At 37.0% G+C, this 17,242-nt stretch overlaps 3 protein-coding genes across 8 annotated transcripts; 2 read left to right on the top strand and 1 right to left on the bottom strand.

Moving 5' to 3' along the window:
* The first annotated feature begins 177 nt into the window (after positions 1 to 177).
* Positions 178 to 4,723, top strand: LOC117626940 (S-adenosylmethionine carrier 1, chloroplastic/mitochondrial). Of its 4 annotated transcripts, XM_034358767.1 has the most exons (9): positions 178 to 378; positions 874 to 989; positions 1,220 to 1,277; positions 1,538 to 1,687; positions 2,411 to 2,621; positions 3,188 to 3,233; positions 3,569 to 3,689; positions 3,785 to 3,857; positions 4,373 to 4,723. In XM_034358767.1, the coding sequence occupies exons 1-9, from the start codon at positions 327 to 329 to the stop codon at positions 4,605 to 4,607; spliced, it is 1,062 nt and encodes a 353-aa protein (XP_034214658.1). In that variant the 5' UTR covers positions 178 to 326; the 3' UTR covers positions 4,608 to 4,723. The 4 variants fall into 4 exon arrangements, with proteins under 4 accessions (XP_034214658.1, XP_034214659.1, XP_034214660.1 ...); XM_034358768.1 differs by lacking the exon at positions 1,220 to 1,277 and having other exon boundaries at positions 874 to 984; XM_034358770.1 differs by lacking the exon at positions 178 to 378 and having other exon boundaries at positions 870 to 984.
* A 2,005-nt stretch (positions 4,724 to 6,728) lies between these two features.
* LOC117628146 (DNAJ protein JJJ1 homolog) lies at positions 6,729 to 10,450 on the top strand. Of its 3 annotated transcripts, XR_004585907.1 has the most exons (4): positions 6,729 to 8,463; positions 8,958 to 9,019; positions 9,153 to 9,297; positions 10,196 to 10,450. XR_004585907.1 is itself a non-coding variant. In XM_034360524.1 (3 exons), the coding sequence occupies exons 1-3, from the start codon at positions 6,766 to 6,768 to the stop codon at positions 9,205 to 9,207; spliced, it is 1,812 nt and encodes a 603-aa protein (XP_034216415.1). In that variant the 5' UTR covers positions 6,729 to 6,765; the 3' UTR covers positions 9,208 to 9,579. The 3 variants fall into 3 exon arrangements, 2 of the variants coding, with proteins under 2 accessions (XP_034216415.1, XP_034216413.1); XM_034360524.1 differs by lacking the exon at positions 10,196 to 10,450 and having other exon boundaries at positions 8,961 to 9,019; positions 9,153 to 9,579; XM_034360522.1 differs by lacking the exon at positions 10,196 to 10,450 and having other exon boundaries at positions 9,153 to 9,579.
* A 1,167-nt stretch (positions 10,451 to 11,617) lies between these two features.
* Positions 11,618 to 17,242, bottom strand: LOC117629128 (histone deacetylase 5). Its single transcript, XM_034361635.1, has 13 exons — positions 16,925 to 17,242; positions 16,241 to 16,442; positions 15,266 to 15,378; positions 14,725 to 14,936; positions 14,246 to 14,310; positions 13,836 to 14,006; positions 13,603 to 13,689; positions 13,260 to 13,395; positions 13,061 to 13,182; positions 12,595 to 12,788; positions 12,303 to 12,441; positions 12,143 to 12,207; positions 11,618 to 11,997 (listed from the first exon to the last, which is right to left on the bottom strand). The coding sequence occupies exons 1-13, from the start codon at positions 17,107 to 17,109 to the stop codon at positions 11,832 to 11,834; spliced, it is 1,857 nt and encodes a 618-aa protein (XP_034217526.1). The 5' UTR covers positions 17,110 to 17,242; the 3' UTR covers positions 11,618 to 11,831.

The following is a 17,242-nucleotide window of genomic DNA, read 5'->3' as shown; positions in this document are numbered from 1 at the left end:
CGCTTTTATTTTGTTCCTGAGCGTAGCTGCTACCCCAAAAGAAAAACTCAGGCCCTGGCCCAGTCAGTCCGACCCGGCCCATCAAAACAAAAAAGCTGGTCTTCGAATCGAGAAGACCTCTCCGTATGAATAGCTGTCTTGACAGCCGTAAGGTCAATAGTACCCTCACTGTTCTTTGCAGCCTGGTAGGGTAGAAAGGACATTATGTATTCCTGTTCTTCTTCACCTTCCGACTATTCCCGTATTAAGCTAAAACCCATAAAAGAGAAGAAAAAAGAAGAAAAAACCCATAAACCCTAACCAGTGAGATAGAGAGTGACATTTCAATGGCGATACAGAGCTCCACTTCGAGCGATACAACTCAGAAACACTTCTTTGGTAAGCCTTCCTTTTCGCTATCTTCTCGCTTCGATTTTTTGGATTAGAACGGATCTTATGGCACAGAAACAGTGAGAGGCACAGAAACAGTGAGAATTAAAATGAAAAGCATATAGTTGGAAGACATCAACCAGTTGACATCAGACATATATATATATATATATATGTATGTACAGTTAAATTAAAACATAAAATCTTCTAAATGCAATCATACATTGATTTTTAATGATAGGGTTAACAATACGTGTTTGGAATTTGAAGCAGCTGAAAACAAAATTGTTGCTTTATGAACAGATATTGTTGGGAAAGAAAAGAAATCAAAAGTTTTTGATATTTAGGGGATGTATAATAATATATGACAATGTGTATACAAAATTTGTCTGGGTATGTTTTTGTAATGTTTTGCATAGTGCAATTGTAGAACATGTATGACTTGTGGGAAGGATGTAATTGAATAAAAATGTTTCTATTCAAAAAAAAAATCTGTCAACGCAGTAATGAGGGAGTTTCTGTGGGGAGCTATCGCTGGGGCATTTGGGGAAGGAATGATGCATCCAGTTGACACCGTAAAGACACGTATTCAGAGCCAAGCTATGCTTACCGCAAGTAAGGTATAATCATAGAGTAAAGATGTTATAGATGTAAAATCCATGGCTAATGGAATGGGAAATGCTCAATTATTTGGTATGTTATCATATTAATGACGTTGAATTTGATATAATGTGTATGTAAGAAAATTGATTTCGAGTATTGGATGTGGCATTTTATCTTCTTGCTAAAGTCTTTCTATAACTTAGCTTGAAAATGCAATAATTATTAGTAATTTATCTCATACCCGCAGAACCCAAAGAGCATACTGCAGATGGTACGAGCAGTCTGGGTTGCTGATGGATTAAGGGGTAATTCATTTTCCTTTCTGATGCAGTTTTTTAGTTTGCGTCTTTGTCCTGTTTGTGTAGCATGTAACCTGTTTACACTACCTTTTTCCACATGTAAAAAGATTGATGATTTTTGCATATATGTATAGATCATAAACCTATAAGCAACCATGCATTTAATCATAAATATTGGACTCTGAACCAAGGATTCATTTCTCTTTTGGTTTAATGCTGGGGCATTCTCGGAGCATTTAGTTCTTCTTAACTAATAAATTCTGTAGGCTTTTATAGGGGTATAGCTCCTGGTGTCACTGGTTCTCTTGCAACTGGAGCAACATATTTTGGTGTTATAGAGTCGACCAAAAAGTGGATTGAAGAATCACATCCAAGCCTTGGGGGACATTGGGCACATTTCATTGCTGGAGCTGTTGGTAAGTTGTTCTGCAGCTCTCATAACTTAATCTCATTCATGCTGATGCCTTTTGAGTCTCTTGAGATGCAGTTATTGTGAATATGCCCAAATTAAATTTTAATGTCTTTAGAACTTCAGATTATGTGTAGCTTTATGACATTTGGGTTTATTAATGGAGGAATTTGATGATAGCTTGTTTCTAGGACACACTTGAGTTTCATTGAATGTTGATTTTTGAGTTACTGGACAAAGGATTAGCAATGCCATTCAGATTTCTGATACGCTAAGAAGTTCTTGATGGTTCCTTTTGTTTATGTTGGCCAATTTCTCTTAAGCATATATTATATATGCTTGACCTTGTTATCCTGAATTTATAAACTCTTTCGACTTACTGTAACCATGCAGTGTTTCTGTTGTTTATTACCTAAAAAATGCACCAGGAAAAACCCTTGTGTGCTCCATACACTGAATATAGTTATTCTGTTGAGTTCTCAAATGTACTATAACTTGATCTCTGAGTGCTCTTTTCTATATCTGGACATGGATGTTTGTCCTGTTGCATTGTATGCATGGATATTTAGTTGGCTTCCAGCAGCCAATAATTATTGTATGCTGTTAAGTATGGGGGCCCATGTAGGCTGTCAGTGTTAGTATTACCAACATGAATTAGTGTGGACTCTTCAGCCATCATGTGCCTCAGGGGACTCAAAATTCATGTATTCCTTTTCTTTACGTATTTCAGGAGATACACTTGGTTCTTTTGTATATGTTCCATGTGAAGTGATGAAGCAACGCATGCAGGTTCAAGGCACACTGACTTCTTGGAGTTCTGTCATGATGAAAGATAATATCTCTATGAAGCCTAGTCTCCAAATGTATGGTTATTATACTGGGATGTTCCAGGCTGGCTGCTCAATATTGAAGGAACAGGGGCTGAAAGGATTATATGCAGGGTATATCTCAAAATTAAACTCTCTAATCTTTAAAGGTTTGATTTTTTCATGTTGTGTTCCCTATTCCTCCTTCCCTCTTCTCCCTATTTTCATTGTGAAGGGGATCAGGAAATTAAGAGTCTTGAAGACTGTTGGCCTCTTTAGGTCAATTGGTGTGTGTTTTCCAAATAGTTAGTTTGGTTTGAATGTAATTTGTATTTGGGATTGAGGATGTCAACAGGATTTTAGATGGACATCTTGTTCATCCTCCTTGCACCACTTTTTTCATTAATAATTATGCGTTTCTCATAAGAAAATAGAAATAAAAAAGAATAGTTTGGCTTGAGGTTTTACTACATGCAATTCAGTTTCAGCATGAGTCTAATAGTTCACTGTAAATTCCTAAAGGTTGTTGCTTGCCCATCCCCATCCATGCATGCACCCGCACACAATACTGACAGAAAGCCACATGTCAGGCATACATAGCATATGCACACATGAATTATGACCATAATGTCCTTTCCTAAATGTGGATGCATTTTTCGACCAAAAAAAAGTGTGGATTCATTTTTTCTTTCATTTGGCAGGTACTGGTCCACACTCGCAAGGGATGTGCCTTTCGCTGGTCTAATGGTACGTTGGACGGCGATAGTTTGTATGTCTCAGCCTTAACTTTTCTCATTAAAATCAGTTGCTTTGTAAATAGGGTTGCAACTTGTAATAAACAAAATTACTCAAATAGGGTGGTGACTTCTTAACACACATTCCCCTGCACTAGTTTATTGTTTTATTTTGTCCCAAAACGGAAAATTCAGACGTACTATCTTTTGATCATAGGCAGTTAGCCCTTTGGCCTCTAAATTATTTAGTTGTCATTATTTTGTTTCTCTTTTCTTAATTAGCTCTGGTTCTTATTTCTAGAATAATAGTTTTGTTTCAAAATTATGAGTTCATCTGTTCTATTGCAGGTTGTGTTTTATGAAGGCTTGAAAGATTTGACAGAGTATGGGAAGCAAAATTACATACGCAATCCAAATTTCCGTATTAATAGTTCTGTTGAAGGACTCATACTAGGAGGATTGGCTGGTGGTATGTGCCTTGCTTATACTTTGTCCTACTACTTGGTGCAGGTTGAAGTTATTATATCCTGTGGCGTAATTTGTACTTGGCATTGAAATTTTCAGGGTTTAGTGCGTATCTTACCACTCCCTTGGATGTGGTCAAAACAAGATTGCAAATACAAGGATCAACCTTGAGGTATCAGTTCAGTTTTGTGGTTATTTTATTAATTATTTTCAAACGACTCTCTGTTGTCAGTGAAAGACTTACTTTTGTTGCAAGTATAACATGCAGTATAATGTGTTGTTACTGTACTTAATGTTACCTGACCAAGGCTTTTTGTATGTGAACAGTGATCATATAGGTGTGCATACACAAAACACCTTTTGTCCTACATATAATCATCTAGGGGTTCTTACAACTATGTAGCTTTTTTATTCTTACAACTATGTAGCTGTTTTATTAATTCATTCATTGCCATATAAGTATGTAAAATCTTGGGGACCAATTGATGGGTAATTGTCAGAAAATACACTTTGGTAAAGTTTGTGTTGACTCTTATTATTTCAAACTGAGGTTTCAACATGCTCGCCCAAGATGGGGAGGAAAGTTGTTGTCAGTTTAGACCTGGTATATTTGATATGGACCTCACGTTTCTGTCTAGGATTCGTCTATGGTTCTATTACTCCATCTAATGTTTTTGTGAACTTTAGGTATAATGGCTGGTTGGATGCAATTCGTAGCATATGGATGGTTGAAGGTGCACATGGGATGTTCAGAGGTAGCATCCCCAGGATTACATGGTATATTCCAGCTTCAGCTCTTACATTTATGGCTGTGGAATTTCTCAGAGACCACTTCAATGAAGGATTGAGCAATCCTAACTCCCAAGATGTTGCTAGCGTGTCAGTAGAGAAAAAGGGATCGCCTTTACAAGGGGCGGTGTGAGAAACATGAACTGATCATTTGTTCCCTTCCAATATAGTTTGTCGAACATATAGGGGCATTCTCATGTATTCCAAGGAATGATTTTGCTGATAATTTTAATAGTACGTGTACATAAATATAGAGAATAAAAGGAGATTTTGTATTGCCGAAGCGTGCGTCCCAAAATGACCTACTTTATGTGAGAGTGCTGTTTTAGCATTTTGCCAACTTTTAGCGACGAATTTTACGTCTGCGGAGGAAGAAATCAATAGCAACGCCCGAAAGGTTTTAGCCGCGGTTTCATACGCTACTAAAGACTTTTTTTACATAGAAGGGCATGTACGTTGTCGCCAAAGGTGGAAAATCGCCGCAATAAGCCTTACTGTCGCATTTGCGCAAAAACAGTTTCTTTTTTCTTTAAGCTTTCAAGTAAATGTTTGCTTTACTTCCCCTGCACCGAATTAAAGTTGTTGTTTGTCATCCAATTGGACTAAAACACTCTAAAATATAACTAATAATTTGTTGATTGATTGAATTGAAAGAAGGATGAAACTAAAGTTGCACTATAAATAATGTCAGGGACCACTAATTTGTACACTAAATTTGAGTCTCAAATGATATGATACGTCATATGTTATAAATATTTAATTAATTAATTCCAACTTATATGATGATAATTTTTTTAGGAACAAAAATTAAAAAGCTTAAAACATAATTAATCAAAGTATTGAAACTAGCCGAACGATCAAACTTCTCGTCGTACTATCATTCCACCATCACCAAGGCTTGCTAACTGATGTGTTGTCTTGTTGACTGTTGCACGTTTTGTTGCTCTGTATTAATGATAACCATGTCTAATTCTTTTAATGGATTTTTTTTAATTTTAATATGGTTATGGTCGATAAATTTTGATCGTGGTTTTGTGGTTTATTGTTGCACAATAACGATGATAACTAGATTGAAGATAGCTCCTCACGAGTCACAATAACAGAGGAATGTATAATGCTAACAATAACATGACTAATAACATTACTAATAACATTAGAACGTATCTTTTAACGAATGCTCTTGAGAGATTGTCACTTCAATTTCAAGGTAACTTGGTTCATCTTGGTTCATGACCAATAAACCCATTAAAAGAATTTGATATGGTTCCGGTCGGGCAAGGTGGCAGAACGGTTGGCAAGACCATGCAACAGTCGGTAAAGCAATGCAATGGTGAAGCAGAACGAAAGTGGAGCAACAATCTTCGACGATGATTGTTTATGGCTAGCTACAGGTCTTTTGATTACTTAAGTTTTAAGTTTTTTAATTTTTTTTCTTCTAAAAGAAATAAACTAAATCATAATATAAATTGGAATTGGTTAACCTTTATGACATGGCACAGTTCACACAGTTTGGGACTCAAATTTAATGTCCCTAACATTATTCTTAAATCTCTTATTAATTGAGAATAGTTTTAACATATAATCTTTAAAGATACATAAAGACACATGACCACTTTACCTACTAATTTCTTTGCATTTGATGAATCAAGTTATAATCGATTACCCAAATTTAAGTTTTATATAGAGGCCGATTTCAATTTGCTTGTAATTGCATCAAATGCCAGGATAAAATCCTGCCAAATTTTGTCCTACAATTCTTCCGTTCATTGAGAAAGATTAACATTATTAATCGAGAATAATGTTATTCTCGTTGCAATTAAGTTTTTCTCCCTTAATTGTTGACCTAAATCTAGAGTAGAATGAGCTCTGTGTAACTAAACATAATTGACATGTTTGTCAAAAATTGATTAACTACTTTAATTATTTTGTTTTACCATTTTATTATGATTAATTATTTGTTTTAAAAGCCTCTTTTAAGAAAAGGCTAAGTCAAGTAGTAGGAAAAAGAACTGAGTCAACTGTTTTTTTTTCTTTTTGGTGTCACTCCTCTGCTATTTCGTCTTGGCCCAGTAAGTGTTGATTGAAAACTTGGGTCTGCTGGCCCATTTCTTCAAAATCCAAGTTTATTGGGTCTTTTGTATATTTTATTTTTATTTTTATTTTGATATTAATACAGACGTAAGTTTGCTTCCAGGACATAAAGACAAAAGTACCCCCGTTAAAACCCATAATTTAGCTGTCAAATCCAAACAATTGGTTAAACAAGTGAAGAGGAACATCATCGATCAAACATGTCATCGTCGGAGAGGCGGTGCCACTATGAGGTCTTAGGTCTCTCACGCGACTGCTCACCCGACGAGATCCGCTCGGCTTACAAGAAGCTCGCTCTGCAGCGCCACCCGGACAAGCTCGTCCAATCCGGCTTGTCCCAGGCCCAAGCCACGGCTCAGTTCCAGGAGCTGAGCCAGGCCTACGAGGTTCTCTCCGACCCTAAAGAGCGAGCTTGGTACGACTCTCACCGCTCCCAAATCCTCTTCGCCGATCCCAACTCGGCCAACTCGGTCCCCGACTCGGTCATCCCCAACCTCTTCTCCTTCTTCTCCACAACCGTGTTCTCCGGCTACTCCGACTCCGGTCGCGGATTCTACAAGGTCTACGCCGATGTTTTCAATAAAATTTACGCCAACGAGCTCAGCTACGTTCGTAAATTAGGGTTAGGGTTAGACACGGTGCGTGAAGCTCCGGCTATGGGGAATTTGGAAAGTCCCTACGCGCAGGTGACGGCGTTTTATAACTACTGGTTGGGCTTTTGTACGGTGATGGACTTTTTCTGGGTGGACCAGTATGATGTGATGAGCGGCCCGAACCGGAAGGTGAGGAGGCTGATGGAGGAGGATAACAAGAAGCTGAGGAAGAAGGCGAAGAGAGAGTACAACGACACGGTGCGGGGTTTGGCAGAATTTGTGAAGAAGAGGGACAAGAGGGTGATGGATATGATGGTGAAGAGAGAGGAGGAGAGGGAGAGGAAGAGGGAAGAAGAGAGAGAAAAGAAGAAGAAGTTGGAGCAGGAGAAATTGGAGAGAGCTATGGCGTATGAGGAGCCAGAGTGGGCGAAAGTGGTTGAGGAAGAGGAAGGAGGAAATGGGGTTGAGGAAATGGAGGAGGAGGAGAGGAGGAAGGAATTGTATTGTGTGGTATGTGGGAAGAAGTTTAAGAGTGAGAAGCAGTGGAAGAATCACGAGCAGTCGAAGAAGCACCGCGATAAGGTTGCAGAGTTTAGGGAGTCAATTGGGGATGAAGAGTTTGATGCTCAAGAGATTTTGGAAGGAGAGGCTGAAGAAAGGGGTGAGGTGGATGATATTGATGGGGTTGATACTGATGAATTAGGTGAGGGGATTAGGGAAGGGTTGAAGATTGGGGAGGAGGAAAATGGGGTAGGAGTGAGTGATAGGGAGGATAAGTTTTATGAAGTTGGTGATGAAAATGAGAGGGAAAAGGTTGATGAGGCAGTTGGATTGGATGGGGATGATGGTGAAGATGAGATGGGTGTTCTGGAAGCAATGTTGGCTGGCCGAAACAGTAGGAAAAATGCAGCTTTGAGGGTTGAGCAAGAGGATTCCTTCGTGACTGATATTCATGTGGAGAATGATGACGATGAGGTAGAGTTTATGGAATATGATAACCGGAAGAGTACAAGAAGGAAAGGAGGAGCGAGGAAAGATAGGAGTAAGAAGAGTAGTGGAGAATCTAAAAAGGTTGGTAGAAGTGAAATTAATAGTGATCGGGGTGAGGAGCTTAATGAACATAATAATTCACATATAGAAGAATCCGCATCTCATTCTTTTGTAAAAAAAGAGAGTAATGATAAAGGGGATGATCAGTTAGCAAGAAAGAAAAAGAGCTCAAGCCAACCTGTTGATAAGAAAGAGAATGTGAAGAAAGAGGCAAACAGCAAATCAAAGAACTCATCTAAAGGGAAGAAGGCTAAGGTAATGTTGTTGCTTTATAACCGAACTATGATAAGCAGACTATAATGTGAAGATATACATCTCAGATTGATTCCTAACTGCTTGTATGGTATGTTCCTTGTTTTCAAATGTTCAATCTGCAGTTGCTGAAACAAAAACGACGATTAGAGATATTCTGTATGAACAAAGAAGATTAAGATAATACGTTTTCCCTTACCATTTTTTGTTGCTACTATCTTCTACCCCTGGTTTAGAACTGGATGTATGACGATGTGCTTAGATGGAACTTGAAAAATATCTGATTGACGGTTGCTCATTGTTTTAAAGTTAAACTAGCGAGGACTAGACACAACACTTAGTTTCTGAATGTATTATACAAAGATTTTTCTTAGGTGTCACATTCCAGATGCTTGATTTAGCCAAAATTAGGTCTCTTAGTTTCCCACATAATAGATGTTGGTGCGTTTTAATATTATTAATTGCTGTTAATTCTTGCTTCATTCTGTTTCCCAAAGCAGGCAGCATCAAAGAATTCTAGCAATCTGTGTGACACATGCGGAGAGGAGTTCGACTCAAGGTAATTAATTATGTCTCTTCTGATGCAATGCATTATTCCACTTCTGGTTGCTCTGCCTTGACATCTGACTGTCAACCATATTTGGCTGCTATAGATATTAATTAGTTGGATTTGGATGGTTTTATCATGACAGAAACCAGTTACATAAGCATTTGGGTGATACTGGACATGCTAAGCTGAAGTATTGATGAGGGGAACAGTTGCTGAATGCTTGATGTGATTAAATTATCAACCACAGAAGAGTATGGTAGACGCTGATCGGCGACAATTCTTTATTTGTGAGCATTCTTTCATTTTCATAAGTTACAGAAATAGTCAAAGGTCTCTGCAGGAAGCACCCCATTCTTTTTGGTAATCTAAATGGGGGGTACAGATTCAAGGATTCTCTTTTATCGCAAAGGGTATGTATCCCGAGCAGTCTTTTGGTTTGGTTCATGGTTTTTTGTGAATTCAACTATGTCTGCAGAAAAAGGAATGAAATTGTCGGATTGCAACTTGTATGTTGAGAAAATTTTGGAACCTTTATTTATAAATCTTTATGAATGGCATAATTTCAAGCATGACTGGTTTGTCTTGCAAAATGCTGTGGTTGGAAGGTTTGAAATTTTTATTGGATGCATTTGAAATGCTGTTCAATCCTTTCAAGTTGATTTTTTTTTATGGTGCAGAGTGGGCAATAGACTTTATAGTTATAACACAATGCTAGAAATTTTAGAACTGTCTCCATAAGCTTAGTGTTCAAGGAGAGTAGTGTTGTGTGCAAGATCTTTTGGCAGCCTCTGCTTTGTCATGGTTCTCTGTGGTAATTATTAATAGATCAGGTCCTTGTCCAATTCCTCACCCTAATTCTGTATTCTGTCGTAGAAGAGTGTGTGCATAGATCTTTAGCTCTGTACAAAGCATTTAAAGGAGGGGGTTGTAAAGGCACCAGAATGATTATCAATTGCAACCATTTAGCTTTAGTAATATGATTGGTATTCCACACTGACATTTGAACATGTTCCCCAAGACGGGGAGGAAAATTTTATTTAGTAATTTTCGTTTTACCCATATATTCCAATATGGATGTCGCATCCATGTCTTAAATTTTTCAATAGTTCTGTTCCCCATTAAATGGATGTTGGACATGATAGCAAATATTTTTGTGATGTTCCATTTAATTTTGTGAACTTTTAAGTACAAAGGCTGGCGGGAAGCAATGCAGAGGCATATGGATGACTGGAGGTTCACAGGGAATGTTGAACTCTTATCATGGCTGTGGAATTCCTCAGTCGAGAGTGCCGCATAAAAAACTTGTACTAAAAAACTTTTTTCCCAGTCCATCCTCCATTGTTGAATGGATTGGGGCATTGTATCATGTATCCTAGTAATAATTTGGACGAAAAAACATTTTACTGTCAAATGGAATACCGATACAAAAGTTGGAAAGGATTTATTGTGTGGTTTTTATATAAATGTTCGAATAGAATACAGGGTTAATGGATCTCATTTGGCCAATTTTAGCGACGGTTTTCAGTGCCGTCGATAAAAATTTATTAGCAACGCTGATCAGTCTTTGGCGGCGTTTTTTTTTTTTTGTCGGTAAAGCGTTTAAACAAATTGGAGTGTTTATTTTCGTCACGCAAAGTGAGAAACCTTTGCTATAACTCTAAATCTCGCCACTAAAACCCAGCCCTGTCACTTTTTATCCGTCATGATACTTTTCTTTCTGTTTCGAGACAGAGGTTTGGTTTGCTTCTCCTAAAATACTTCTGGCAATCTGTTTCCCCACAGACTGCAATTAACTGTGATTCACCAATGCAACCTAACACTGCAAAATTGAGAACTAAATGATTGTTGCAAAAAAGGCCAAGTTGGGTTTGGAGTCTCATAATTTGATGTTTTGATGTTTAGTGACCTTATTCCTACATGTTTTTTTTGTTTCGAAATTGAATTATTCAATAATAAATATGAGTATTGCATTCACGGGAAGAATGACCATGGCACAAAGAACTTTTCATAATGTAGAAATTAAACAGAGTGGCCTTGTTTCTCTACTATGTTCGAGGTTCCATAGATTTATGAGCAAGCATTACACACTTAAAACTCATAGCCACTCAACTCCTCTTTATCTAAAGTCCTTTCATTGTTAATGTTATTGATTTTTTCACGTTTATGGTTTCTTACTGTGCAAGGGTGCAGCAGACTTGATAGTTCTTCTAACTCAAGACAGAATCAAAATCCACCTGTACAACTTATAAGAACTAAACTGTGTCAAAAAATGGACTCTATGCAAGATCATTTGGCAGCCTCTGAATTATTTTTACTTTTATGGTTCTTTGTGGCTACTGGTAATATATAGGTCAGGTTCTTGGAAAAGAACTTCGCTATCACAGGTATACCTCATCTCTCTACATCTCTCATCACATGACATGGAAGGTTATCTCCAAGTCCTTGCTCAATTCCTCTTGTCCAACACTTATTCTGCTGTGGAAGAGTATGTCTCGATCTGTGTTCTTCATAAAGCATACAAAGAGGGCACCAGAATGATCATCAATGGCAACTATTTGTCTTTATGGGAACCATGGACAGCTTTGAAACTCCCATAAGAAATATACATCTGTCCAAGTTACTAATAAATAAATGATAATCATAATTTGATAATCTGCTTGGAAGGCAGAGAGACACCAATATGATCCATTTCAAAGTACTATCTACGGTATCAATATCAAAGAATAGAACATGTCCAGGAGACCATAAATTGATGTTTCCAGCATCAGGAATAATACTACTGTGCTAGATTTACAAATACTGCAAGGATGAAAAGTTTCCATCACAATGGTTTAGTAGAAGCTTCTTGTATGTAAGACATAGCCGCCTCCTGTGAGAGCTGTTTTCCTTCCACCAGGCCTCTCACTATTGAGTTGGCATAATTTTTGGCCGGAGCACACAAGGCAAGCTCTCCAGATTTGAAGCCCTCCATGTCTGATTGTGTACACCTGCACATTATTAATTGAAAAAATCAAAAGGATTGAGTTCTTTACAATTTATAGAGAGTTCACAATTAAATCAACAAGCCAACACCAAGAAAAAGAAAAAAGAAAAATCAAAGAGAAGACAAAAATGGAAAGTTTTGATGCATACGTCATAGTCAGTATCGGAATATTACTCTCCTTGCCCAAGTAGACGACATTACCGTACCAACACCTCTGAAACAAAACCGACCACATCCACACAGTAAGTTTAACAAACAGGAATATGCTTAATGCATTTTAAAACACGAAAGCATAACAAATTCAGATACCTTTAACTCTGTGTGAACCTGAAGAGAATGAGGCTCTTCACTTGTGACTGAGTTTAAAGCAGCCAAGTCAAACAAAGGAGAGCTGGTGGCAAAACTTGCAACATTTTCCTGAACCAGTACATCATTAAACTGCTCAAGCCTGTGAGAGAAAAAATGAGTTTAAAACACAACTCTGTTGGATTCAGGCAAGTGGAAAATCCAATTTTTAAAGTGCCATGCTCGAACAGAAATTGAAATCCACAGAAAGCAAAAGAACAACAATAGGACAGAATTGAGTCGCAAGAAAACATACGTAATTCTATACAGGCACATATAAGTCTTATCCTGGATGTTGCTTTTAGGATTAAGGAATGCAACCCCTCCAGGTCCCCATGTATGTGAAAATTCACGACCAAAGAATAAGCGATGAGGGAAAGTCTTCCACATAATCTCCTTTGGCGGAGTTTTATCCCCCGAACCAAGATATGGCTTTTTCATACCTTCCACCTGAAAATCATATTGCAGATGGAGACAAGAATGAAAAGAAAAGGTAGTTTTAAAACATGAGGGGCATTAGGCAAGACATCAGAATTCAGAAGTAACCACAATGTAACATTTCCTATTCATCTAAAAGACTGCCACCGATTTTTATTGAAAACCAAAAAGTGAAATTTTTTTTAAAAAAAAGTACAAGAAGAAGTAGGTGTTAATAAAAGATTAATCTGTTTCATATTTAACATAAATATTAGAATTTTTTTTTTTTTGGAATTGCGTATTACCTGTCCACCTTCAACATAGCAAAGAAATCTTTTCAACCACAGATTTGATCCAAAAGTAGCGTACCAGACATCAACCTTTGAAAGCTCTGATCTCCAGGTGTTAGAATTGCTTGCCGCATGATCTGAATTCAGTTAACAGCTATCATATGAACTAAAACAAACATTAAAAGCATTTACTGAATCTGAGTCATCAATTTACCCTGAATACTTTCATTAATTTTCAACTTCGAAAGTGGCTCTATAACATCCTGAAGAACCTCCTCAAGATGTTTAGATATGGCATTTGGAGCTTCGTAGTCCTCCTCTTCAGAATCAGAGCTTGAGGTCAGAATATACTAGAATGGCAAAACAAATATCTTAGCAATATTTGTGGGAACAAAAGAAATAGTTACCGAGTATCGAGAGGAGAGAGAGAGAATCCATTCCTAAGTTGTTTAATAAAAGCTTTTTGGGAAATAATCAAATATTTGAATAGAAGTATTGACTACTCAACATCAGAAGCAATAAACAAAAAAGTACTGATGAGAGAAAAGGAAACGTACAGCAGCTGGAGGCGCTTTTTTATTGGTTAGCTTCTCTGGTAATTCATCTGCAAGTGATGGCCAGAAAGAACTTAGTTTCTGGCGAACCTGGAAAGAAGATTACATATGCATTAGAGAAACAAAGAACTTCGAAGCATATACCAATGACTCACGATAAATAATAATCAGCTAGAAAGAACAGGAGGAAGAAAAGGGTAAATAATAACCCAAAAAGGTACCACATGTCATTTTACCGCTTGTATCACACTCCATGTAGATTCAAATGGATATGCCTCTGAAGACCCATGAATAGGGTCGTCCTCCAGCAGAACTTCAACACAAGCAAGAACTGAATTTGCTACAGACTCAAGATTGTATCCTCCTTCTAAAGCCAACACGATTTTACCATGGGCAAAATCCATCAACTGAAGGACAATAAAAGTAATATAATCATAACAGCATCTAAAAATTACCCAAAGAATCACTCCAAACCAAAATTGCAGGGAATTTATTGAACTGGAGAGACAAGCCCAACCATGATAGGAAGCTAGAGAGGAAAAGGGGAAAAAAACCGCATCACAAATTCAAAATATTTCAAACATGATGAAATAATCAAGGCCAGATTAATGAGAAAAGAGAAATAACATTAAACTGTAAAAACGACCTTCTTCAACATAACTGCGTATCCATATGGCGTGACACGACAACCCCCTAGGGGATCACCAGCAGCTGTTTCAAGAAAATTCATTTGAAAAAAATTATGATACTTAAAGAGTTATATATAGAAGAAATAAATATCTTAACTTCCCAGCAACTTTCGTCAGAAGATTGCATTCTTTCCACTGCATTGATTTTAAAAGTGGCCATCTCCAAATGATAAAAATGAACAAAAAGAACAACTACTGAAATTGGGATAATTAGTGATAAACATAGCTTCATAACAACACCCTATCCCCCTTCCCATCAGAAGAAAAAAAAAATCATGTTGAGATGGTATTTAAATTTTTATGAGATGACTACTCTTTAGTTGAGTAAGTTTCTTTTATGAAATATCACAACACAACAAATTACAAACCTCTACTAGTCAGAAAAACGGAAGGTATAAGGAAAAAAATGGTCAACAGAAATGGTTAATCCAATAACCTGCATCAAATCCTGCAGAGACTATAATTAAGTCAGGATTAAATTCCTTGGCAACAGGAACCAAAATATGGTCCCAAACTGCAAAATAGTCTGCATCCCCACACCGACCATTTTCCCAAGGGACATTAATGTTGTATCCTGCTCCTGGTCCTTCTCCAATCATAGTATAGAAACCATCATCAGTAGCCGGATAAAAGCTTCCAAACTCATGCCTGAAAAAAGCACAGCTTCATATGTCATCATAACTAAGAACTTTGATCTTATGTGACACAAGTCAACCAAACAAGTTACAAGCTAAAAGCTCCAAAGATAAAAACTTTCAATAGAATGCAAAAGTTAGAAATTGTTATGTCACAGAATCCTTGGAAGCGTAAAAAGCCTCTTGATAGCAACTTCTAATTCAAGAAAACAACAAAGGAATGTCATGCAGCAGATCTTAACAGCACTACATGAAGAAATCTAACTTTAACTTTGTGCATGTTACACATAAGCTTAAATGATCAAGCAAAAGAATGAGTATCAGTTCAAAATTCTGGCATACCTATGAACAGAGAAGAACAAAACACGAGGATCCTTCCAGAACATCTTTTGAGTACCATTACCATGATGCACGTCCCAATCAACGATTAAAATTTTGTTGATGCCCAATTCTGGCTGTCAAGAATGAACATGATGTCCTCAGGTGACAACTTAATAAATGTGGAAAGCAGAGTTGAATTTTTAAAATTATTATTCCATGTTCTAGAAAGCAAAAAAGAAAAAAAGGAAACTACAAGGTCTAAAATTTCTAATTGTTGAATAACTATAAGGCAAGTGATGTAGAACAGCCCGTAGGTTTAGAGTAAACAGCCCGTAAGTTTAGAGTAAACGCTTGAGCAATAGAACAGAGAAGAAATAAGGGATCAAGGAGAAGAATTAGAGATCGAAGAGACGAAGGGAAAGGGAAGGAATCAGAGAGTTTAAAGTAAGGAAATTTATCATTAATCAAGTCTCCTTAAAAGATTACAAACAACTCTATTTATAGAGGCAAAACCCTTTTTAATCTAGGAAAAGGAAAAGTAAACTTTAAGAAATAGGAAAGCAAATTAACTAATAAGAGATCCTTTTAACAAGAAGGAATCTTTAAGAATTAGGAAAACAAATTAAACTAATAAGAGAATAGGAAGAATCACTAGTAGAATTAATAAGGATATGCATTCCTAGAATATAAATGCAGAAATCAACACTTTCATGTATTTGTTTTCATAGTATAAGGAAATTCTACTTGTCCCTTCAAACAAATTCAAAATTCAGGCCCACAAGTTAAACGACACAAAAGTCCTGTAATATTTTTTGCATGTTTTAATTAGTCAAGGCAATGAAAATAAAATATGCAAACCAGAGGTGTTTCTTAGATGCTCATTTTTTAATTTTTAAGAAAGAACAGACAAAAAATGTGGTCTAGCTAAACAAGCATAAATTGTTATCAATGCACTTATTAGAAACCTTATGGAGGTGTACTCCTCACACGAATTACCTCTATGGCAGAGCCCGCAGCAAGATAAGCTGCTTCAGATGATCCTTCATTGAAATATATGGAATTAAATTTTGATGCAACCCGATTTCTTCGTGAATCAAACTGTTTGGAGCTTATATTCTTAATCAGATTAACATGGTTTTTGGAGTGAACTGACAAGATATGTTTGTCTTCTGCTTCTTTGGCACCCAAAATAACACACCTGAGAAAGGATAAGCATCCAATAGAATTCAGAATTGGTTTCAACAAATGGCCAACCAAGCAATACCTTTCCCACCACATATATGTATCAATATATGCATGTATTCATATATGCACACACATCCATAACACAATTTAATTATCCTCAAACCCCATTTTCTATTATATCCCAGATATTGTAAAGACAAAAAATGTCAACCTCGAAAATCTTTCAGGATTAGTTTCCCTTAAATTCCAACCAATATGATTGCATTTAAGCCCCAAATACTAGAGTCTAGAAAAATGAGATTATTTCTCTGCTAATTCACACACAGCAGTATAAACAGCAGCCTATAAAAATTACTGAACTTGATGAGCTAAATGAATACTAGATATTACAAAGACATGTAAAACTTCGTTCTTTCTTTCAATTTCCCTTGCTCTTTTTATTTTCTCAGCCGCCAAACACGCATGTATATGTACGCATATATGTCAGTACTGTACCTCTGAGGAATGGCAGCTGCTTGGAGCTTGTTCCAGATGACCTTAATTCGATCAGGGTTTTCTGGATGTGGACCACCGTCGGGTGTAGAGTGCTTACACATCCTCTCGTCGTATAACAATCCCACCCTCCTCATTCTCCTCTGCTGAATTTTGCTCTGAGAGTCAACACCATCAGCAACCTCCATCGTCTCTCCGTCTCTCTGAAACCCAGAAAGCGGGAACTGATCCAACCCACTGTATAAAAATAACAGAAAATCTGTGTTCCGATGGGTCTTTGTACTTTTCTTTGGTCATAAATGGGTCTTTGTACTTTGCTTT

This window comes from Prunus dulcis, chromosome 5 (genome assembly GCF_902201215.1).
Source record: "Prunus dulcis chromosome 5, ALMONDv2, whole genome shotgun sequence".
Lineage (NCBI taxonomy): Eukaryota > Viridiplantae > Streptophyta > Magnoliopsida > Rosales > Rosaceae > Prunus > Prunus dulcis.
Note: the sequence above shows the minus strand (reverse complement) of the source record. Positions and strands in the feature narration are given on the sequence as shown.